At 42.3% G+C, this 24,753-nt stretch overlaps 1 protein-coding gene across 1 annotated transcript; it reads left to right on the top strand.

The window, feature by feature from the left end:
• Positions 1-10,048, top strand: LOC134326487 (leucine rich adaptor protein 1-like). The gene is made up of 2 exons (XM_063008663.1): positions 1-343; positions 6,570-10,048. The coding sequence occupies exons 1-2, from the start codon at positions 152-154 to the stop codon at positions 6,933-6,935; spliced, it is 558 nt and encodes a 185-aa protein (XP_062864733.1). The 5' UTR covers positions 1-151; the 3' UTR covers positions 6,936-10,048.
• Positions 10,049-24,753: the final 14,705 nt, after the last annotated feature.

Below are 24,753 nucleotides of genomic sequence, written 5' to 3'. Positions count from 1 at the left end.
GGAACTGGAGACGACACGAACCGCTGGAACTCGGTATCTCAGTGGATCCGGAGCCGCGCTGGTTCTACTGTCTGTATAAATAATTTACCCGGACTGTGTGGTGTCGGTGCTGCTCCGCTGACCCGCGTTCGAACCGGATTATTCGGTTATTATGGAGGAGGACACCGCGGTACCGGACTTTAGGGATATCGAGGTGAAGCTGGGTCGGAAGGTACCTGAGAGTTTGGCGAGGTCCATCACACACAGGGGGAAACCAGTAGAGTCCTTCAGAGGAACCAGTGGAGGAACCAGCTCTGGACTCCAACAGCTGGATAGCAAACTGCTCTTCCTCAAACAGGAGATGGTGAGTAACAGCATACTAAGCTTGCTTGACTGTGGACAACTTCGTTTTGTTTTGTTTTGGTGGTGCTTGTATTACATCTGGGCACATGTTCTCTTGGCAACCTTGGCCAAAAGACAACTGTTCCATGTACTTTTGAAGCAGGTGGAGTCAAATAAAACTACGCCGGAGAAGGTTCATGTATGTCTTTGGCTAGGCTGATCTCTCATGATAGACCTCCTATAGAACTAGTTTGGGAAGGTCGCTGGTTCGAGACCCATCACCAGTTTGGGCCCCTGAGTAAGGCCCTCAATTGCTTGAATCATATTCATTCTAATGGATAAAGCATCCGCTAAATACTGGAAATGTAATATAATATATAATATAATATAATATAATATAAATATAGAACTCTGATTTGTGGATGTCAGTTGGACTTCATCATTCGGTCACAGACAAGAACAGTTCCAGAAACCATTACAAGTCCAAACTGGGTTCCATACTGGTCCCACAGAGCTCTGCGGGGTTCGGGGTCATCAAAGAAAACCCTGAAGTTCTCATATATGTGCTCCGTTCACCATATAGAATAGAATCTATTTCTTTTGTCTATGTGTGAGTGGGGTGACGTTCTGTACAGAGCTACAGTCAGATGAGCTACAGGCAGTAATTGTATACCCACAAGGTCCGTCTGTGTGGTAGATATAGCTTATAAACTAGACAGTGAACGAGTGAAAGAATGTGGACACCGAATCAATTCTGTAATATTAATTATAAGCCTCTAACTTTGAGGCAACGGTTTAGGGAAGGCCCTTTCCTGTGCCAGCATGACGACTATGCCCCTGTTGTGAGATCCATGGAGACGTGGTTGAGTTTGATGAGCCTACGCAGAGCCCTAGCGTCAACCCTGTGGCACAAATTCCCACACACACAAAATCTTGAGTTTTGGAAATGGATGTCCAACAAGCTTATAGTCGAGTGTCCACATATTTATAGCCATACGTTGTGCTGGAAGCCTTTGCAGTGTGACTGGAAGACATAAAATAAAAATTAGAAGGGGCGTCCCAATACTTTTGTCCATATAGTGTATATTTCGTGGATATGAATCCAAGCGGTTTGGTATAGTGCAATCGGCATCGATCGGGTCCACGGGCACCCACTTTGGGAGCGATGGTGCCTCAGATGCAGGATCATCTACACGTTCCTGAACCTGATCCATGTGACTCGAGAGAAGTTGTCTGAAGGCAGCAGATCCCCCCCCTGACCTTTAACCTTTAAGAAATGGGCAGCTGTACCAGCTGGACGTATGTTTCCGTCCCCCCGGTTAAAGCCGAAGCTTTGGTTTGGTTTCTACATGATAATGAGCCGAGGGTGCGCACCACCATCACGGCGGGGTGAGGAGAAGGTGTGAACGGCTCTCAGACTGAGTGAGAGAACCTCAGTGATCCTGAGTTTCTGGTGATACCGAGCAGATCTGGAGGACCCTGGTGTGTGTGTGTGTGTGTGTGTGTGTGTGTGTGTTGGCTGTAAAACCACATGTGGGCCGGTGCGGTTTGTCTTGGGACTGTTTAAGGCATGACGTTTATTTCCACTCCACGTTCCTGGGATTATTAGGAAAGCAGACGGGGTTCGTGGAGGGAATCTCGGCGCTGACGGTGATGTTCCTCACCGCGGGTCAGGGTCCTTCGATTACGCCAACGCTACCTCTACAGTACCTCAAAAACTCAAAAGGCGGCATAGCTGAATACACCGGGTAAGGTACTGGACTAGCCATGGGATGGTGGCTGGTTTGAGACTCGCCGCTGCCAGGCTGCCACTGTTGGGCCCCTGAGCGAGGCCCTTACCCTCAAAAAGATTAATTCCGAAGGACAGGTTCTTGAACCAGTCCTCAGGTTAAAAAAAAACGCACGTCCATATATTTTTACGCTCTGATCTTCCTTATCTTGCAATATCCTAAGCTCAGGGTTCGAACCTGGATTGCTGTGCGGCACCCACACTAAACACACAACAATAATACAAATTAATGGTCAAAAGTATTTGGACGCCTGACCGTGACCTTGTTAGACGTCCCGTTCCAAAACAAGCGGAGTGACCCTCCGAGTGATCTTTTCAGCTAGAACAGCAGCCGCTCCTCTGAGAAGCTTCTCACGAGGGTTTGAAGTGTGTCTGTGGGAATTTGTGCCCGCTCAGTCAAAAGATGACAGCATCTGTATGTCTGGGCACTGATACTGGTGTTCCAGTTCATTCCAGAACTGTACATGGGGATTGAGGACGCTGGAGTTTCTTGGTTTGTAAACCAAATTGTTCTTCACGTCTTTATAGAATTCGCTCATGCTGGAACAGGGAAGGTCCTTCCCTAAACTGTTGCCGCAAAGCCGGCCGGAAGCATAGAATTTCCTGTATATCTTGATTTATTACACTGAAACACATGAATTCAGTAATTAGACGGGGCGTCCCGATACTTCTGTCCGTGTATATCAGGTTTAACACTCTGTAGGTTCTTCAGTGTGAGAGCAGAAGAACAGTGACAGCTGGAACTCAGCACAAAGCTCTGATTGGATTAAAGATTAAGCCGCCAGCGCGGAAACCAACTGTAGCCTGAGAGCTACGTCCTGTCTGTCCGACCCCCCTCCCTACCAAAGCCCTACCCCCCTCACCCCCCGCCCGCCACGAGCGCTGAACAGTAAACAGAGGAAATCAGGAGACGGACGTGGTTCTGATTAGTTCACCTGGATTCACCGCGACTCAGAACCTCCTGATGTTCAGATATAATACAGTCAGCGGTAAATCATGCTAGCTCGCTACCGCTGGGATCCAGGCTGGAAATAACAGGGTCAGGGTTTTATTAGCGCTAACTCTCGCTGAGATGCAGGAGCCAGAGGCCACCAAACACCCGCACTACCAAAACAAACCACACAGGAAGATTTAGCAACACGTGTTGTCCTGCACAGAGCCCAGATCTCAGCCCCACTCAGCAGCTCTGGGATGAACCGGAACATCGACTGATCAATCAGTGCCCGGCCGAACTGACCGAACGGGCACAAATTCCCATACACATGCCATTCCTCAAGGTCTTGTGAGAAGCTTCTAGCTGAAAAGATCACAGAGAGGTGATTCTATTTTAATACCGTTCATCACGGTGATCCACTATGATCCATTACAAACCCACTATAAATAATTACAAACCCACTATAAACCAGTAGAAACCATTACAATCCCATTATACACCATCCCAAACCCACTGTGAACCATTACAAATCAACTACAAACCTGTAGAAACCATTCCAAACCCACTATAAACTAGTAGAAACCATTACAATCCCATTATACACCATTCCAAATCCAATGTGAACCATTACAAAGCCACTATAAACCAGTAGAAACATTATAAACCATTACAAACCCACTATGAACCATTCCAAACACACTGCGAACCATTACAAATCAACTATAAACCTGTAGAAACCATTCCAAACTCACTATGAACCCTTGAAGACCATTACAAACCCACTACAAACCAGTAGAAGCATTATAAACCATTACAAACCCACTATGAACCATTGAAGACCATTCCAAACCCACTATAAACCAGTAGAAACCATTACAATCCCATTATACACCATTCCATACCCACTGTGAACCATTACAAATCAACTATAAACCTGTAGAGACCATTACAACCCATTATGAACCATAAAAACCATTACAATCCCGCTATCAACCAGTAGAAACATTATAAACTATTGCAAACCCACTATGAACCACTATAAACCATCACAGACCTGTGATGAGTCATTAAAACCATTAGAAACCCACTATGAACCAGTAGAACCACTATAAACCATTACAACCCCACTATGAACCAGTAGAAACATTATAAACCATTACAACCCCACTGTGAACCAGTAGAAACATTATAAACCATTACAAACCCAATTAGAATGAGTAGAACCACTATGAACCATTACAACCCCACTGTGAACCACTATAAACCTTCATAGACCTGTGATGAACCATCAAAACCATAACATAACCATAACACCATAACCCACTATGAACCAGTAGAAACATTATAAACCATTACAAACCCCTGACGAACCATTATAACCATTACAAACCCATGATGAACCAGTAGGAACCCTCAGTGGTTTCCATGATCTTCTCAGTTGGGGCTGATTCGGTGAAGCACGTCCTGAAGGTTCCTTTGTTCTTTGTGAAAGAGTGAAGGGCCAAACTAAGGTCAGCACATAAAACTTCAGGACACACACACACACACACACACACACACAATGACTGAGCTATAAAGTGTTGGGACGTGTAGAGGTGTTAGTTGTTCCCACACAGTGCTGATGTCAGTCAGTGATGGATGCAGTGTGTAGATCATGTGCAGCTGAAGCTGTAGGTCACGGTTCAGAGGAACCAAGAGACGCCCCCCACACCCCCAACCAAATAATAGAAATAATATAAATAAATCATAGAGGTGAAGAACTCTGAACGACCGAGACGCTTCTGAGGTCACAGAAACCAGAAGCTCAGGATGAGGGTGTGAGTGGAGCCTCAGTGAAGCTCTCAGACTGAATGAGCTGCTGTAAGACTCACTGCAGAAGGTGGATTTAGTGCTCTACACTGATGAATGTATAGTGCTGAGGTGGAATCCCTGATGTACTGCACACACTCCTGTAGAACCGATCTCACACACACACTCCTGTAGAACCGATCTCACACACACACACACTTCTGTAGAACCGATCTCACACACACACTCCTGTAGAACCGATCTCACACACACACTTCTGTAGAACCGATCTCACACACACACTTCTGTAGAACCGATCTCACACACACACTTCTGTAGAACCGATCTCACACACACACTTCTGTAGAACTGATCTCACACACACACTTCTGTAGAACTGATCTCACACACACACTTCTGTAGAACTGATCTCACACACACACTCCTGTAGAACTGATCACACACACACACTCCCGTAGAACCGCACACACACTCTCCGGTAGAATTGATCTCACACACACACTCCTGTAGAACCGGAAGAATCGATCTCACACACACACACACACACACACACACACTCCTGTAGAACTGATCACACACACACTCCTGTAGAACCGGAAGAATCGATCTCACACACACACACACTCCTGTAGAACTGATCTCACACACACTCCTGTAGAACCGCACACACACTCTCTGGTAGAATTGATCTCACACACACACTCCTGTAGAACCGGAGGAACCGATCTTACACACACACACACACACTCCTGTAGAACCGATCTCACACACCTCAGTGTCTGTGAGCTGAATCACTGATCACATACACACTATTCTAGTGTCTGGGTTAGTGTGTGTGTGTGTGTGAGTTTATTTGTGTGTTTGTGTGCATACGTGTGTGTGAATGCGTGTGTGTGTGTTCCTGTACTACAGATGTGCTTTTTGCTGTAAGTTATATGTGTGTGTAGATGTAGGTGTATGTGTGTGTGAGTTTATTTGTGTTTTTATGTGTATACATGTGTGTGTGTGTGTGTGTGTGTGTGTTTATGCGTGTGTGTATGTATTCCTGTACTACAGCTGCTTTGTTTTGGTTTCAGACCTGCTGTAGTTATATATATATATATATATATATATATATATATATATATATATATATATATATATATATATATATATATATGTGTGTGTATGTATGTGTGTGTGTGTGTGTGCGCGCATGTGTGTGTGTGTATGTATGTGTGTGTTTTACTGTAGTACAGATGTTCTGGTTGCTGTAAGGCACCAGACTGGTTTTGTTTTGGTTTCAGACCTGCTGTAGTTGTGTGTGTGTGTGTGTGTGTGTGTGTGTGTGTGTGTGTGTGTGTGTGTGTAGTTTGCATGTGATTTGGTTGGTGGTTCCATCTTGAGTTCCGCCTGCAGCTCTACAGCAGAACCTGAGAGACTCCTCACGCCTGTCAGGACCCGGCGAGGGTTCAGATAAACCTCAGGTGTTCTCGGTTCTGCTACCCGGTTCTGTTCCCCGGTTCTGCTACCCGGTTCTGCTACCCGGTTCTGTTCCCCGGTTCTGTTTCCTGGTACTTTGGTGCCCAAAGTACGGGCAAATAAGAAGGGGTGGGTGTAGCGCGCACACATCAGAGTGAATATACCCTCTCCATACGTCATCGGGGTCTCTAGCAGAGGAAGGGGAACTGACTACGACTAAACTAACGAAGCTCTTTGCCTTTACCTCCACGACAGGCTCACCTCCGCGCCATCGACGTGAAGTTGATGCAGCAGCTGCTCTCCATCAACGAGGGCATCGAGTCGTTCCGCTGGGTGATGGAGGAGCGAGGGGGCGTGGCCAGCCGCGAGGGCAGCTCCAACGGGAGCCTGTACAGCCTGTCGGACAGTCAGGACGCCTCCCAGGACGGCAGCACCAGCAGCCTGCACCAGCGGCTGGACGAGCTGGACGGCATCTCGGTGGGCAGCTACCTGGACACGCTGGGGGACGAGCTGGACCTGTCGGACAGCTTCAACGAGGGGACGCTGGGCAGGGACGACACGCTGAAGAAGTCCACGCACAGGTCCAGGGCCGACTCGGACGAGTACTACTGCTTCGGATGACATTAGCCGCCGGCGAGCGGAGTCGCTAGTGAGAGGCCGACCGTTAATCGGGACACGCCGCTGGGATTCTATTAACGGGTCACACCAAGTATGGACAAAGTATCGGGACACCACTAGGTACTGGACTAGTAATCGGAAGGTCGCTGGTTCAAGCCCCACTGCGGCCAGGTTGGCACTGTTGGGCCCTTGAACAAGGCCCTACTGTCACAGTACTGTAAGTCACTTCGGATTAAAGTGTCTGCTAAATGCTGAAAATGTAAATGAATCATATATGCGTCAACAGTTTGGGGAAGGACGCTTCCCTTTCCTTTTCTCAATAAAGACGTGGTTTGGTTTGACTAAGCAGAAAAGAACCGGGATGAATTGGAAGCAAAACCTGACCTCACAAGCAGTGTTTTGACAGAACCGGCATAAATCCCCATAGTTACACTCCAAAATCTTGTGGAAACCATAGTTTAATACACATGGTTTTGGAAAAAGCTTATCATAAGTTGTCCGGATACTTTTGGCCATAATGTGTATAACAGCAGGGAGTAAATACATTTTATGCCCTCATATATGCATCAACAGTTTGGGGAAGGACGCTTCCCTCTCCTCGTCTCAATAAAGACGTGGTTTGGCTTGACAAGGCAAAAAAAAAAAAGCGGGATGAATGCATGTCCTAACCTCACAAGCAGTGTTTTGACTAAACAGGCATAAATCCCTATAGGTACACTCCAAAATCTAGTGGATCTTCATAGTAATGCACATTGTTTTTAAACGAGCTCATCATAAAGTGTCCGGATGCTAATTCTGCAGTAATATATAATAAATTTTATGCCTTCATAAATGCGTAGACAGTTTGGGGAAGGACGCTTCCCTCTCCTCCAGTATGACCGTCCCCGTGTGCACCAGGCTTCTCAAAGAGAGAAAAGCGCTGGGATGAATTGGAAGCAAGACCTGACCTCACAAGCACTGTTTTGACTGAGGAGGCATAAATCCTCATAGTTAAATAAAAAGGATGTGGTGCCAGCATATTTTGGAACGAGCTCATCGTAAAGTGTCCGGATACTGACCTCGCAAGCATTCTTTTTACTGAAGAGGCATAAATCCCCACAGGTACACTCCAGAATCTTGTGGAAACCACAAGGTTTTGGAACAAGCTCGTCATAAGGTGTCAAAATACTTATAACAGCAGGGAATAAAGTCTTTTTATTATTTTATTATTTATACCAAAAATGTTCATGTTTTAAATAATTTCACTTTTTTTGTCCAGTTGCTTAATGTTTTCATATGATAATTAGAATCAGAGAATAAAAAACCAAACATTATATATTATATATAAAATTGTAATAATTTTTTACATCCTAATCATGAACTGCAGCTCCAAAATGTTAATATAGTTAAATTAAGTTAATTATATAAAATTAATATAAATTAGCATGCACACCGATTAGCCAAACCGTTAGCATTAGCAACAGGCACTTTTTGGATGTTTTGCTATCACAAAAATGCTCAAATTTAAATAAATGAAGCGTAAATAAATACAAATCTGATGTTCTAAAGGTTTTTGGTTTGTTTACAAAGCTAAACAGGGAAATTTGTTAATAAAAATAAATCGTTTTATTTGTTTTGTTTGTTTGTTTTTAGCGGTTAGCATTCAAGTCCATAGAAATCAAAATCACTTAAAAAAATCACTTTTAATGGTCAAAGTGAGACGAGTTCCATCAATCAGATGTTTTACAGAAAGATATTATTAGCTAACACGTCTTAAAAGAGGTTTAAAAATAATAATAATAATAATAAATACTTGGTCCTGCAAGTAGATCAGCAGGATCAAGTCATTAGCCTTCTAGCTAACGTGCTAGTTAATGCTTAATGCTTCAACAATACAGCATTAAAAAGAAAATATGAACATAATAGTGTAAACAACCACAGAGATGTTTTTAAATCAAGCAAAAAAATCAAATTTTATTGAATTGACAGAGCTGTTGTGTGCAGTGCATTATGGGAGCTGTAGTTTCTTATACAGAAAATGTGCTTTGCGCGTCCCTTTCCCATCACTTCAATTTTAGCTGTAATCGCTAAGCTAGCAGATTGCTAAACACTGGATTACATGAATAGCTTTATTTTGGCTAAAGAAAAAAAAACAGACCATCTATGTACTACATTACCCACAATTCCTTTGCAACAACTAGCCAATTAGAAAAGATATTGGAGCCGAACAGCGACCTCTGCAGCACTCAGTTAGCATTTTGACTAGCTTGTAAACGTGCTAGGTGTGAATCCAGTGGGTGTGAATCGTCATGCTGCGGGACGCTAGATCCAGAACGGCTGCGGCGCTAAGTTTATCCGTGTGCAGGTATGAGATTTCATATAATGCTAACAAACCCAAGCGGAAACGACTCCATCAGAACATCCGCTAACAGCTAAGCTACCGTTACTGTTTATCACTAAAGCTAGCTTGTTAGCCTGCTAGCAAACCAACTTCTGAAGTATGAAACTCTGAATAGAAATGAGCTACAGCTAAATACAGCTAATGCTAACACAGGGCTACAATGCTAACTGCACTGAAGTGATGGATTATCAGGAAAATTGTGTAAATCTGTCATTAGCCTAGCACTGCTAAGAACAACAATGTGCTAGCTAAATGAGCAGTGTTCTCATACAAACGGGTGCAAATCCACCTGCTGCATTTCACGATCTGTGTCATTTACAGAAGACTGAATTTATGCCTCTTTTACACGCGCTATACAGACAAAAGTATTCGGACGCCGTTTAATTCCTGAATTCAGTCAAAGGTCCTTTTCTGTGTTATTTCGACTAAACGGGCACAAATCCCCACAGACGTACTCCAAAGTCCTGTGAGAAGCTTCTCAGAGAGGTCACTCAGACGTCGCTCTGTTTTAATACCGTTTCTTGTTTAAGCTCACACGCCGCGTCCGAATACTTTTGCTCGTATCGTGTACCCATTTGTTTTTGTTTGTTTTTTTACAGTGTGATTATTTTATTTAGTGACTGTAACGGTTCATGTTTCACTTTGTTGCTCCTAATTTATTTTGGACTGTTTGTTTTGTTATTGATTTTTTACGCTGGTGTAGACGTGATGATAATATATTGTTTGTTTTTACGTGCGGACGTGTCCTCGTGTGGCTCTTTTATTTCTTAAAAGCTTTTATCTCACACAAACACACGACTTATAGTTAAATAAATAAAAAAAACGAGGAACCTCTTTAATAAATGTAAATTTAATATTTTCTTTAATTCAATAAAATCATTTAATAAATATTTAGTTTAATATAACAAAATTCATTCAATATTTTCTTAAATTCAATATTCTCTTTAATTCATAAAAATATTAAGTCAAATTTGTTTTAATTCAATAAAAACTTTTATTTAACTTTTTTATTTAATTTAAAAAAGTTTTAACTTTTTACATTTAATAAAAAAAATAATAATTCAACATTTTCTTTAATTCAATAAAAACTGTAATGTAATATTTTTGATTTAATAAAAAAAACTTTAATTCAATATTTTCTTTAATTCAATAAAAAACTTAATTTAATATTTTTTTAATTCAATGAAAAACTTTAATTTAATCAAAAAAACTTTAATTTAATGAAAAACTTTAATTTTTAAACTTTAAATTCAATAAAAAACTTTAATTTAATAAAAAAAACTTTAATGAAAAACTTTAATTTAACGAAAAACTTAATTTAATATTTTTTAATTCAATAAAAAACCTTTATTCAATATTTTCTTTAATTTAATAAAAAAAACTGTAATTGAATAGTTTAATTCAATATTCTTTAAATTCAATAAAAAAACTTTAATTTAATAGTTTTTAATTCAATATTCTTTAAATCCAATAAAAAACTTTAATAAGTTGTAACTTCATCGTGTGTCGATTAGAAGAAAAGTGAAGCTGGAGAAACCAGGACGAGACCCAGAATGTTGAGAAAACCCTCGACTGAAGCGTCTGTGCGTGTAAAAATCCCAGTCTGTGCAGGCGGGGCAGAAACGTCCCGGAAATAGAATCACTTTGCAAGTAAAATTGGGTAAAAATCCTTAAAAACAAGAGCAGCAGAACTTCACACGGGGTAGTTCAGTACTTTAGTGGGGTGCACAAACTTTTTCACACGCTAAATTTAATTCTGTTTTTTTGTTTGTCAAATATAAAGTAAAAAAGTTTTACATCATAACTGAACAGAAATATTATATGGAATTCAGCTGGGGGGCACAAACTTTTACACACAACAAACACATGATTTACAGTTAGATAAAAGAGGCGAGAAACGTCTTTAATAAAATCCTTTAATTTAATATTATCTTTAATTCAATAAGTATTTAATTCTATATTTTATTTGATTCCATAAAAACTTTAAAACTTTTCTTTAATTAAAAAACAATAATTCAATAGTTAATTTAATAAAAAATATTTTTCATTTTTTTGCAATATAAAAAACATGCCATTCTGTCCTTGGTGTCCTGTGACGAGACGCCTCATCATGACTCTGCTGGAGCTCTGGGTGTAACGTCTGCAAGAAATAAACAAATTCTGATTAAAAACGCTTTCCATCTCAACCTACAGACACGCTAATCAGCTAATGAGCTAATGAGCTAACGACTCCTCAGACTCTCTGAGATGAAGGAACGTTCCACCTTGTTTTTTGGGACGCTGAGCTCCGGCGCTGTCAGGAACAGGTCGGTCTTGTTGGATGAAGGAGCCGCCTGGGTTTAAATTCCACTGCAGGCTAAACGTTCGCTAATTACGCGGAGGCTTGGTTAGCTAGGTGGATTGGGTAGGATCAGCGCCTCACCAGACGCCGGGATCCCTCGTCCTTTCACCTCCTTTATCCTCTTAATCGCTCCGTATTCAGAGAAAGTGAGCGGCACGAACGGCGGCGTAGCCAAGCCCCGGGTACAAGCACCGACACGTCGCTCCGAGGGAACGTCGCTAGCTCCCATTGAGTGCGACGGCTCCATTATTTAGCGAGCTGCTGTGTACACAGTGAAACCTGAGACGCCCGAAGCCGCCGCCTGATATAAATCATCACCTGCGCAGGTTATTTGTTCAGGTCTCGCTACGCCTGATTCAGCGCGGACTGAGGACAGAGCGTCAGCGCTAAAAACACAAAAACCAGTTCCAGAAACAAGCAGCTCCACTGACGGGTTCTTCTCACAGTTCGGGGTTCTGGAATGTCCCATTAATAAGTTATCCTGCACACCAACACCATAGCATCATCCCGGCTGTGAAGCATGGTGGAGGAAGCATCATGGTTTAAACCCATTCTGCTCCATCCAAACCTGGAAATTGTGCAATCATGAATATGTTCCAGAAGCACTTAATCACCTGAACCCTAATAAAAGTTGGGTTAGAAGTCCAAGAAACTGTTTGTGGACCTTCAAAACCAAACCATGAAGTCTAAGGCACCGTTTGTGGATCTTCACAACCAATCCATGAAGTCCAAAGTATCATCTGCAGATCATCCGGCACATTTACACCAAAGCCTAATCCTGGCTGTGAAGCATGGTGGAGGAAGCATCATGGTTAAGCACCATTTTGCTCCATCAAGGCCTGGAAATCATGCAACCATGAAAATGTTTCAAAAGTGCTTCATCACCTGAACCCTAACAGAAGTTGGGTCAGAAGTCCAAGGAACCGTTTATGAATCTTCCAAACCAAGTCCATGAAGGAAGATCCACACAAGGTTCCTTGGACTTCAAGGTTCAGTTCTGAAGATGCATAAACTGTTCCTTGGACTTCATGGTTTGGTTTTTGGATTTGAAGATCCACAAACAACTTTTTGGACTTTGTTGTTTGATTTGAAGACCCACAAATGGCTCCTTGGACTTCATGGTTTGGTTCTGAAGGTCCACAGACGGCTCTTTGGACTTCATGGTTTGGTTCTGAAGGTCCACAGATGGCTCTTTGGACTTCATGGTTTGGTTCTGAAGATCCACAAACGGTTCCTTGGACTTCATGGTTTGGCTTCCCGCCTCCATCTTCATGGGAAAGACCTGAGGCCCCTGAAACGAGATCCACGAGCAACAATCATTTATTCATCGTCCTCAAACCTAATTACCCTCTCAGGAACCGGATCACCTCCGAGACGGGGAACGGGAGGAGGACGTCCGGCGGGATCCGTTAGCGATAACCCAAACCACTGTAACCCAAACCCAGAAGAAGTGTGTGAACCTGTCGGCGTCAGGACAAAGGGAAGCGCGGACGGGCGCATAGTGACATCAAAAGACCTCAGATCTCTGAAACCAGGGGCGACGGGGCGAGGGGGGCATTACGGGAGCGCTAGACGCCACAGAAGGGTCGGACGCTGAAGCTGGTCTATGTTTGTTGGCGTACGTGTTTAACTTCCCGCCACACATAAAGCGTCGCATGATCCTCCCCGCTCTGGTGAAAGAAAGTCAACAGCTGTATTAAAAAAGCACATTTTTTATGGACTGTGACGGTGCCCGGACATGCCCACGTCGCCCCCTTCCCCCCCAGGCACCCGGGTTTCAGATCCCCGACTCACAGAAGCAAATCTAATCGCCCGACTGTGGGAACGTGTATCGCAGCACCAGTCATATCAGGTTTACCATCCAGATGAAGATCCGAGTCACGACTAGGGGTCATTTTTAGGATAATAGCCCCTAACCAAATCTTTATTTTATTTATTATTGTTATTATTATTATTTATTTTATTTATTATTGTTATTATTTATTATTATTATTATTATTGTTATTATTATTATTATTACTTATAGTATTACTTATTTAAATTAATTAATGTATTTATTTTATTATTTATTTATTTATTTATTTACAAAAAGAAGTGTGTCTGTGGGATTTTGTGTCTACTTGGTCAACAGATGATCAGCTGGGCGTTAATTGATCAGTTGATGTTCCAGTTCATCCCAGAGCTGTTGAGTGGGGCTAAGCTCAGGGCTCTGTGCTCTGTTACTATTATTATTATCATTAAATATTTTATTTTATTATTATTAATATTATTATTATTATTTACTTAATTATTTATTATTAATATTTATAATATTTATTATCATTATTAACTATTTATTATTATTATTATTATTAATTTATTTAATTTATTATTTGTATTTATTTATTTTTATTTACTTATTTATTTATTATTATGTATAATATTTATTATTATTATTATTTACTCATTATTATTATTACTTATATTATTATTATTATTATTATTATTATTATTTATTTGTTATTTATTATTTATTATTATTGTTAGTATTACTTATAGTATTACTTACTTCCATTAATTAATGTATTTATTTTATTATTATTTATTATTATTATTATTATTATTATTATTATTATTATTATTTATTTATTTATTTTTTACAAAAAAGACGAAGTATGTCTGTGGGAATTTTTGCCCGTTCGGTCAGTACGGCTGGACACTGATCAGTTGATGTTCCTGTTCATCCCAGAGCTGCTGAGTGGGGCTGAGCTCAGGGCTCTGTGCAGGACTCGATTTTTATAGAGTTCGCTCATACTGAAGCACAAAAAGGACCTTCCCTAAACTGCTGCTGCATATTCGGAAGCGTATCGTTTCCTTTACGTGGTTGCAGTTGCTGTGATTGAAAGGAATGAATTCAAAAATGACTTGTCTATAGAAAGTTTCCAAAAAGAGACTTGGACTGCAGGCAGGCCAGTTTAGCACCTTCACTCTCAGTACAAAGACATGTGTTTTGTAAGGTAAAATATAACACGTCTCCTCCTCTTTATTATTACATCACTGCTTTCTGCTTTCGTTTGTACTTTGTTTGTAGTATTTTACTCATTCTAAGAATTCTCCCTGACGCTAATCTAGCAGAAGCGCGTCAGGACGTAACGGTTTAGCCGGTGTAAACAGGTTGTCGGAGATGTTTCGGTCAGTAAATCATAATTGTTCATGTCGCTGCTGCCTCCTGTAATAACACACTTGGTGTTGAGCTCAGGATGAAAATAGTCTGTCTGAACGGCAGGACTGTTATTACTGTAGAGGAAGACCTCATTCTTCATCCTTCATCCTTCATCCTGACGCTGCAACTGGCCACCATGATGTTAGCATGACTAAATAAACTAATTCTGGAAGAGGAACTGGATATGACTAAACGGAGAAAAAGAGAGAAAATCCTGAACTAAAAGTAGTACAAATCAGACTAACGGAGGAAACGCTGAATAGCTTTAACCCTTTCAGACCAGTTCCAATCTGAAGATCTTCACTGATGGTTTGGACTAGTGAACAATTAGTTTGGGTCTTCAGGCTGTGATGTAATCACATAGTAAAGGTCAGCAGGTCGGTGCCTGGTCGGTCGGTAGCCGCCGGTTTTCAACAACAACAACTGCAGGCTAAAATAACTTCATGGGGGTCAACACACTGAGGTTCCCTCCGTTTAAAGACTAGATGATCTGTTTGGACTATATCACATACAGTACAGGTGTCCAAATACTTTTGGCCATACAGTGTATTTCAGGTTTAAGGTGGCATTTTAAAATCTCCTTGGGTATTTGATCCATGAGCGTGTTATGGCGCGTCCCAACACCCATATACACGCTGTGTGTCTGTTCCTGGGTCCTGATCTCCTGAGTTCCCTGAAGAGCGAACCACCTGTCCTTTGTGTTTGGGAGAAAAGCCTCTTCGGGGCGAGCGATACGTCCCTCGGGGCGGAGGGAGGAAGTGTGCTCAGGGTATCGTATGTCGCACCAAAGTAAACCCCCCTCGCTCTTCAGAACAGATCAGTCAGCGAACCAGAGGAGCTTAAAGTGGGTTGTGAATTTATTAGGGACGTGAACCTGGCATGGGCACGGGCACCTGCTGGGCAGCTATCAGGTACCATACAATCGCAGAGGTCACACTGAGCCCCGACCCGTGAAAAAAAACACCAACAACCATCGGTTTGGATGGCTTCAGGGCTGAGCAGTTGTTGCTCCTAGAGGTTTCCACTTCACACAAGCCGCAGTGACAGTTGGAATCCTAGAAGGTCGCTGAGCTACATCCAGTTTTATCATCCATGTTTGTAAGGTTGCAAATAATTCAGGTCTTTCACCATCTACTGTACATAATTTTATGAAAAGATTCAGGGATTCTGGAGAAATCAGAGAGAGTGGATAGTTTTTCCTCATTTCTGCTGCAACAGCGACCCCTGCTGAATGCACAGTGTATAACGTGACTCTCTGTACGCTGTACGGCTCTCTGTTAGCATCTGGAATCAGGAGTGACTAGATTGGGATGAAAAAGAGATAAATGCAGAAATAGGGGAAAGGAAGGGAAGGGAAGGGAAGGGAAGGGAAGGGAAGGGAAGGGAAGGAAAGAACTGGACTGGACTGGACAGGAAAGAACATAAAAGGACAGGACAAAAAAGGTAAGGTCAGGACATGAAAGGACAGGACAGGAAAGGACAGAGAAAGAAAAGGACAGGTAAGGTAAGGTCAGGACACGGAAGGACAGGACAGAACAGGACAGGAAAGGGAGGGAAAGGACAGGAAAAGACTTGAAAGGACAGGACAGGTAAGGACAGGAAAGAACAGAACAGGAACAAAAGCGTGTTCAGTATTTCTGCTGTAACTTTATCGTATTCCTGCAGGTTCTGTAGCTTTGATTGATCTCACTCATACCCTTGGACTGAAAGAACACATTCTGCCCTCGGGAACACAGTGAGCGTCCTAATTAATTAATCAATACCTGTCACTGATTAACTGACCCCTCTGTGCAACAGCCCAAAAACAGCCTGGAAAAATCAGTCTGTAAAAACCTGGATTACACACGAGTACAAGAACACGTCAGATAATCTGAGAACAGTTCAATACTCCAGATGTCCTTATATTTATGAACTTTGAGAGCTGTAAACACAGTGTTTTGGATTACAGTAGCGAGTGGCATTCATGTAGGGTGAATTAATATAGCCTTGTTCCTCTTTGCTGCTATAACAGGCTTTTGATATTAACATCAGATTAGTACCTGCCCCGGATAAATAGATCAATAATCCATGGAGGTTTCAGTAAATCTGGCTGTTTGCATGGTATTTTAAATCAGGCTGCCGGTCTTCCCTGGTACCTCCGTGGAGCATTCTTTCAGTATAGACACACCGAAACGACTCGGGCTCGAGGTGCCCTCACGTCATCATCAGAAGAGAATGTTCCGGTGTGACGGTTCAGACAAACTTTGCAAAGCTTTTAATCCTGAGCTGACGTGATGAGATAATAACACCAGCCAGAGGAGAGTTTGGACATGTTCAATTAATCAAACTGATGATGCTTCAGGCGTAGCTGAGGACCGGATCAACACTTCACACCGGACTGTGTCCAAGATGCTGATCGTGAGCACGATCCCGAAAGGGAAGGGCAAGAAGGAATGGGACAGGAAGGGACGGGACAGAAAAAGACGGGATGGGACACGAAATGATGGGACAGGAAAGAAAAAGACAGGAACTGACAGTAAAGGAAAGGACAAAAACGGAGAGGACGACAGGACAGAACAGAAAAAGGACAGGAAGGAACAGGAAAGGACAAGACAGGAAAGGACATAAATGAAAAGGACAGGAATGGACAGGAAACAAAGGGACAGGACAGAAAAGAAAAAGAAAGGACAGGAAGGGATGGGACAGAAAAGGACAGGACAGAACAGAAAAAGGACAGAACAGAACAGAAAAAGGACAGAACAGAACAGAAAAAGGACAGAACAGAAAAGAAAAAGGACAGAACAGAACAGAAAAAGGACAGAACAGAAAAGAAAAAGGACAGAACAGAAAAGAAAAAGGACAGAACAGAAAAGAAAAAGGACAGGAAATGATGGGACGAGACAGGAAGGAACAGGAAAGGACAAGACATGAAAGAAAAGGATGAGAAAGAAAAGGATGAGACGGGAAAGGACGGGAAAGAACAGAACAGGACAGAACAGAAAAAGGACAGGAAAGGATGGGACAAGACAGGACGGAACAGGAAAAGAAAGGACAGGAAAGGGACGAGACAGGAAAGAAAAGGTCGAGAAAGGAAAGAGCGAAACGGGAAGGGATGGGACAGGAAAAGAAAAGACAGGAAAGGAAAAAGGGAAAGAGAGTTTGAGGAGAGTTGGAACATGTTCAATCAAACTGATATAGCTTCAAGCGTAGCTGAGGACCGGATCGACACTTTCACGTCAGACTGTGTCGAAGTTTAGATGCTAATCGTGAGCGTGTTTTCAGACAACAAAGACTTTCAGGTCCTGAAAGGAAACAAACAATCAGGGTTTTGTCCTCGGTGTGCAGATGATCTGTTGATAAGGATCGATAAAACATCTGAAGCTCCATGTGAAACTACATCCTTTGTATCAAAAATTGCAGTCGGACTCGTTTTTGGTACCGTGAACCAGATTTTAGTGGCATGACGTAAACAGACGGCGCTGAGGGTATCGACTGCTGCTCTTGCTAAACCAGGGTTCCTTTGTTTACTCATTACTAGCCTGTTCATCCTGGTCTGGGCTCCTGGACTGGCCACCAATCCATCACAGGTCCTCACTTTAAAGGAAGTGGAATAAAACTGAGGCTGAGCTGTTGTTGCTCCTGGAGAGTTCCATTTCATAATAATAGCGCTTGAGTAAATGTTATAGATGTTGTGAAGTCACTACATTTTGATACATCAGAGCCAGCATAGTGTGCCCCCAAATCAGGAATAAATACTCACTCATACACATCTCGAGTCAATTTAAAGCACCCAATCCACCTTCTGCACTCTTGTGAGAAGACTAGACTTCACAGACTAGACCTTCCGCCATGTCCCAGTCCAACTGAGGCATCAAGTGTCATCTCAACCGGTTGTATTTGTGACCTGACACGTAATGACAGGTTGCATTGTTGTTCTAACGGGCATCGTTTCATCAGCTGTATCATCAGCGTTCATTAGTGGTTACCTGGAGTGTAATTACAAGCTGTAAACACCTCCTGTACCTTTACTAACCATAACATCAGACTAGCACCGCTCCTCCGAACCTGCTCCACACAGCTGATGCTGTAATAACAGTGTTGTTGAGATTAGCAACAAGGTGTTGACACGGCGGCGATGATTCAATGTTCAGAGTGACGCAACCTGAACGAGCGAGATGAGATTAAATAATGCAACACCAAAAGTTTAAGGACAGTTCAAACCTGCTGCAGACAGTTTTGTACTGACAAACAAGGTGGTTTGATCATTATTGCTTCTGTTGTGTAACATCCTGTGGATCAACATTGCAGTTTGCTTTATGATACATACAGACCCAAATTCCTGAAAGTTTGTGTATAATGAACTAAAAACAAGAATCTGTGATTTGTTAATTCATTTGAACCTTTATTTAAAAGAGTTGCACTCCAAAAAAGTTTGGACAGAGGCAAAGTCAGAGTGAAAAGTGAAATGGACATTCAAGCCACATCATTCTGAAGCATTTTACAACATGCACGTGTGTTTATAATGCGTAAGGGGGTCACGATTGGGTATGAAATGAGGTCACGTTTGGGTTCTGACTGAGGGCTTCCGAACCTTTGGTTACTGTTTTATGGTTCACCAAAAACATGCAAAAGATGGATCGGCCACTCTTCACTAATTAATACCTAGATGTGAATAAGTGAATAAATGTGACTTTCTATTACAGGCTGTTTTCCAAACCAGCACTACACCCACTGCAACCATGACCAGGATAAAGAGGGTAAGCAAAATACATCAATATTTATATTTATTTGTATAATTAATGAAAAATAATATTACTGAATTCGCATGTTCGCCGAAAAGTTGTTATGCGAGTCGATACATTGAGTCGATTCTTCGCTTCTACGTTTTGAGAATGAGAGTCGATTCTGAAGCTTCGGTGTTGGACTAACTGAATCGGTTCCCATTCGAGCACTAACTAGCATCGCGTAAATACAAATAAAAGCAGATTTCGGTGTGACAAACATTAGTAATCTGGAAATATTGTACTTTTGTGAAAGCAAAAATCAACTTATATGAACGTTTTAATACCAAAACTTGCTTAATTAAAGTAATGCAACATTCACGATGCTAATGCGTGCTATATTAGAAACTACAGTTCAGCTAACGCTAGTTCACAGTATTCCGCACAATGTTTATTCCATTTTATTTAACTTTTGTGGGTTAATGAAACAAATCCCACTTCAAAGTATCTTCTAATCGAAGTACTCCTAAAGTTTAAAAGCAAAAGAAGCACATATGAGCAGTGAATAAAGCCAAAGGGGAGGATAACAATATCAATGTTATGGTACAGATGAACCACACCAGTACCTGAGAAACAGACCGGTATTAGATACAGACAAGTAGTCAGTAGATATTGGCTTTATTTATTTATTTGTTTTTAATTTATTTAAAGGGGGTTGTATTGCAGGTAAAATAATACCCTGCTGATTGAGATCTTCAGTCCTGGTGCTACAGCATCACAGTGTGTACTTCCAAAACCATGTGGATTCTATATGAAGGAAATTTGAATACATTGACTCAACGTTACAGGTTTATTTGCTTTATCCAGCTAAATAGTTTGATCAATCACACACAGACACACACTCGGACACAGACTGACACCCTCAGGCACGCTGACACACACATTCATACACACGAAGTTATAAACGATGAAAATCAGTAACTATGTTTAAACATTGAGTCAGTTCTGTACACTGTTGGTTTATCTCTATAGGTGTGCCTTATTTAACACACACACACAGGAAGTTTTTGACAGTACATATTTAGTTTGAGATATATGACCTAGTTAATAACAGCTTTAGTCGAAGTTAAAAGTGTACATACTCTTGTAGGAACAGGGTATGACGTGGCATTTTAGGAATCGAAATAATTTTCTCTTTAAGAACACCCCAGAACTGTAATTCTTTTATATGGTTTCTCTTAAAATCTGCTGGACCTGAAGTATAAAATCATCCAAATATAACGTTATTTAACTTCGTGGCATGGTCTTACTAATTATCAGTATGGCCGCTGACTTCTCTGTGCCCGTATATGTTTGTCTAGTTTGACTTGCCCCATTAGACCGAACCACAAGCTCAAAGATCCAACCAAAAGACCAGAAGTGCTAAGAGACATGCACTATATGGACAAAAGTACCAGGACATTCCATTTAATTACTGATCAATCACTAACAAGTGTAATAAATCAATGATATGCTTCCAACAATGCAGCAGCAGTTCAGTTTAGGGAAGGACCTTTCATGTTCCAGCACGAATTAATCCAGTGTTCTGCACAGACCCCTGACCTCAGTCCAACTCAACAGCTTTGGAATAAACTGGAACGTCAACTGAGGCTTTCTTGACCAACGTAAATGCCCAGCTATGCAAACACTGTCCGACTCAATGGGCACAAATTCCCATACACAGACATCCATCATTCATGGATGTGAGAAGCTCCTCACAGAAGCGGCTGTTGTTCTAGCTGAAAAGATCATTATGATAGATTATGTGGCAAGTTCATGGTCTGGTGTCCACATATTCTTGAACATATAGTGTCTAACTACTAACGAGAACAAATAACTTTTTTCTGGACAGTGAAGCTTAACATAAAAAGAGCAGTTTCAAAAATTGATGGAATCCTAACACTGAAGCTGCTTTGCGTACACGTACACAATACATAAATACACCTACTGCTGTGATGTGAAACTATAAAAATCCTGTACAGAATGCAGTTTCTGTGCTGGCAGCTTTTATTGCTTTTTAGTACAATATCAGCAGAACGGCAGCTTTCTGCTACTGTCTTCATTCGCAGCAGAAGCATAAAAACAGAAGCTTGTCCTGCATCCACAGTCTGACAACGTTCTGACATGTTTGTTGTACTGAACTGATCTTGGAAAGCATTTTCGGTAGCTCTGGATCTTCTCTAATGTCTTTCTCAGACGTGTTGGTGCGTAGAGCCGGAGAGCGGGACTGTAAATGCCAGCGGAGGTTCTTTGAGTGGGTGTAAACGAAGCATGGAGGCATGGTGTTTCCATCAGCTCAGCAGACAGTCTCCAGAGGACGTCGTCTCGCTCGCTCGCACACACACACACACATTCTTTAGTTATGCTATATGTAGCGCACTGCATTATATCCCCTGCTAAAGCATTATCATATATGAAGCTCTGTGTATCCTGAGGGGGGACCAAGCTGGTGGTGGAGCTGCATACTGGTTTGGTTGGTGGGACCCCCTGCTGGAACTGGAACAATTATTTATGCTTTCAGAACACATTAACAAAACTGAAATGGTGCGAAACAGAACGGGAGGGGCCGGCTATGTAAATAAGCTACATGTAAGCTAAGTATAGCCTAGGGTGCTCGGGTGGAGCTGCGGTCTATTACGCTAGGCCACAACGCTGAGATCTAAGGAAGGCGATGTTAGGATTGGTGCCCTGTCCAGGGAATTCCTGCCTTGTGCCCAGTGTCTCCTTTACAGAAGCTCTTATCAAGAGAAACCTACAGTGCATTAAGAACCCTGACATGATCGGGTCAGGCTACCAACGTGTTCCGAGAAGGAAAGCTGGCTGCCAGCAAGGTTTCATCCATTTTGATTTAGTATGGTGTAATCTGAGAGTTATTAAGTGAGGTGAGTAGATCTTGGCATGGGAACAGATCCGCAGGAATATATTTCAGCTCTGTCTTGCCGGGATTAAGTTTCAGGTAATGAGCTGGCATCAGCAATGAGATATCTACCAGACACGCCAAGATGCGAGCTGAGACTTGGGTATCTGAAGAAGAAAATGATATGGGATTGCTACTTTACCAAGAGAGCATGTGTATATGAAAATGATTGGATCAAGTACAGAACCCTGTGGGACTCCGGTTAGAAAATGAAAGACATGACACTTGGGAAGAACGCTTTGCCACGCTGAACCAGTTATTCCACGGTTGGAGACAATGAACTGGCTGCGAAAGGTCAAGGAGGATTAGCACTGATGACAGACCGGCTGCTCTGCACCGTTTCTGTGGCGTGTTGCTGCCTTGAAGCCAGACTGATACTGATCTTTGAGGTCATTCTGGGCAAGAACAAGAGATAAGTGATTGTAGACAGGCTGTTCAGGAATTTTGGACAGAGGACAGAGGAGTCATGTGGGTCTGTAGTTTTGGTTTCTTAAAAAGAGCTGGATGGACGAAGCCAGACGTCAAGGAGTCGTCGTGATTGATGCAACTCAGGGGGAAGGTCTTGATTGTTTGAAGGACTGGTTCCAGCCAGCAGGTTGTGGGGTTGACAGAGTCGCTGTAGAACCAATTCTGAGAGAGAGGAGCAAGGTGTAAGCTAGGAAAAAGCTACGTAAGGGAAATGGTGCTGTGTTTGTGTGTATTTATGTCTGTTACTGTCGGTTATGATGGTATTTGCTGTGTAAACAAGGTCAGTGTGGTGGGTAGGACTGAATACCAAACAACCCCCTCTAGAGGTATGCAAACGTCTGGGTGACTCTGTCCATTGAGGGTTAAGGGCCTTGTTCAGAAGCCCAACAGTGGCAACTTGGCAGTGGTGCGGACTGAACCGATAACCTTCTGATTACTAGTCCAGTACCTTAACCGATAAGCTACCCCTGCCCTGCTTGTGCAGCCACTATTTATGGAAAGTCATAATAAACTCATAGCAGTGAGGAACCACGTCAACCTCCCTCCCTAAATCCCACCCTCCCTCAGGCACGGCCAATTATACACCCCTGTTATACGCCCGCTCAGGTCGATAGAACAATGAGATGTTAAATTGGGCACGGGTACTCGAGTACCTGAGTAACGAAGTACCCAAAAGTCAGGAGTCCATCGATCATGAGAACATATGGCGCAATCATAGGTGGGTATATGTACCAAGATTCAGATGGTGCACCAAGACAATGAATCCACAAGAATTTGGAGTGCGCATTTGGGAATTTGTGTCCATTCACAAGAGCGTTTCATCATCAGGCACTGATGTTGGACCAGAATTGGTCCCAAAGGTGTTTGCTGGGGTTGAAGTCAGGGCTCTGTGCTGAGTTTCTCCTCTCCAAACTTTTTTATTCATGTCTTTACGGTGCTTGTTGCTGGAACGACAGAGGGCCTTCCCCAAACTGTATTAAAACTATTGTATGTTAAGCTATTGTTGTCGTTTTTGTGTGTTTTGCGTATGAGCCCACCACCGCTGAGATCCCAAACTCCAGAGTTCCTGAGGAATCTCGGCTGTTCTTTCGACCTAGGACCTCATCCAAGAGGAACAATTGGTTGCGTCAAGGGAGGGAGGGTCTACAAGGGTTCCGCTTGTAACGGGGAATTGGAAATGACAAGATTACGAGCGGGGGAAGAGACACTGGATGGAAATTTTAATGAGATGTATATCAGTGGGACGCGCAGTTTGAGTGTCGAACAATGCAGGGGTTTGTTTTTATTTGGTTTTGGACAAAGCCGCATGTGTTCCCGTCCCTCGACCGAAATGTTTCTGATAGTCCAACATTACCACGTCACACAGTACACGTCCCTTACAGTTGTCTGATAGACCGATCCGGGGACGCCTGAGCAGCCTGGAACTAACTCCACCTACACAGTAGTGAGCCTAGATGATGTTCTAGCTGCATTTAATTTAGAAGTGTAAAAAGTAATCACACGTGATTGGACGGGAAAATCAAAAGGCTGTTGGCGCAGGAGATCTTGTGATGTCATAACTCTATTTTAAAGTATACATCGATCAGCCATAACATTAAAACCACCTCCTGGTTTCTACACTCACTGTCCATTTTATCAGCTCCACTTACCATATAGAAGCACTTTGTAGTTCTACAATTACTGACTGTAGTCCATCTGTTTCTCTACATGCTTTGTAACCCCCTTTCATGCTGTTCTTCAATGGTCAGGACCCCCACAGTGCAGGTATTATTTA

The sequence above is a fragment of the Trichomycterus rosablanca genome, chromosome 14, assembly GCF_030014385.1.
Source record: "Trichomycterus rosablanca isolate fTriRos1 chromosome 14, fTriRos1.hap1, whole genome shotgun sequence".
NCBI classification, from domain to species: Eukaryota; Metazoa; Chordata; class Actinopteri; order Siluriformes; family Trichomycteridae; genus Trichomycterus; species Trichomycterus rosablanca.
Note: the sequence above shows the minus strand (reverse complement) of the source record. Positions and strands in the feature narration are given on the sequence as shown.

What these genes read in the sequence shown, in the direction of transcription:
- LOC134326487 (XM_063008663.1), top strand. Translation starts at nt 152, where the DNA reads ATGGAGGAGGACACCGCGGTACCGGACTTTAGGGATATCGAGGTGAAG. An exon ending in TCTTCCTCAAACAGGAGATG is followed by an intron (nt 344 to 6,569) that starts GTGAGTAACAGC and finishes CCTCCACGACAG; the next exon opens with GCTCACCTCCGCGCCATCGA.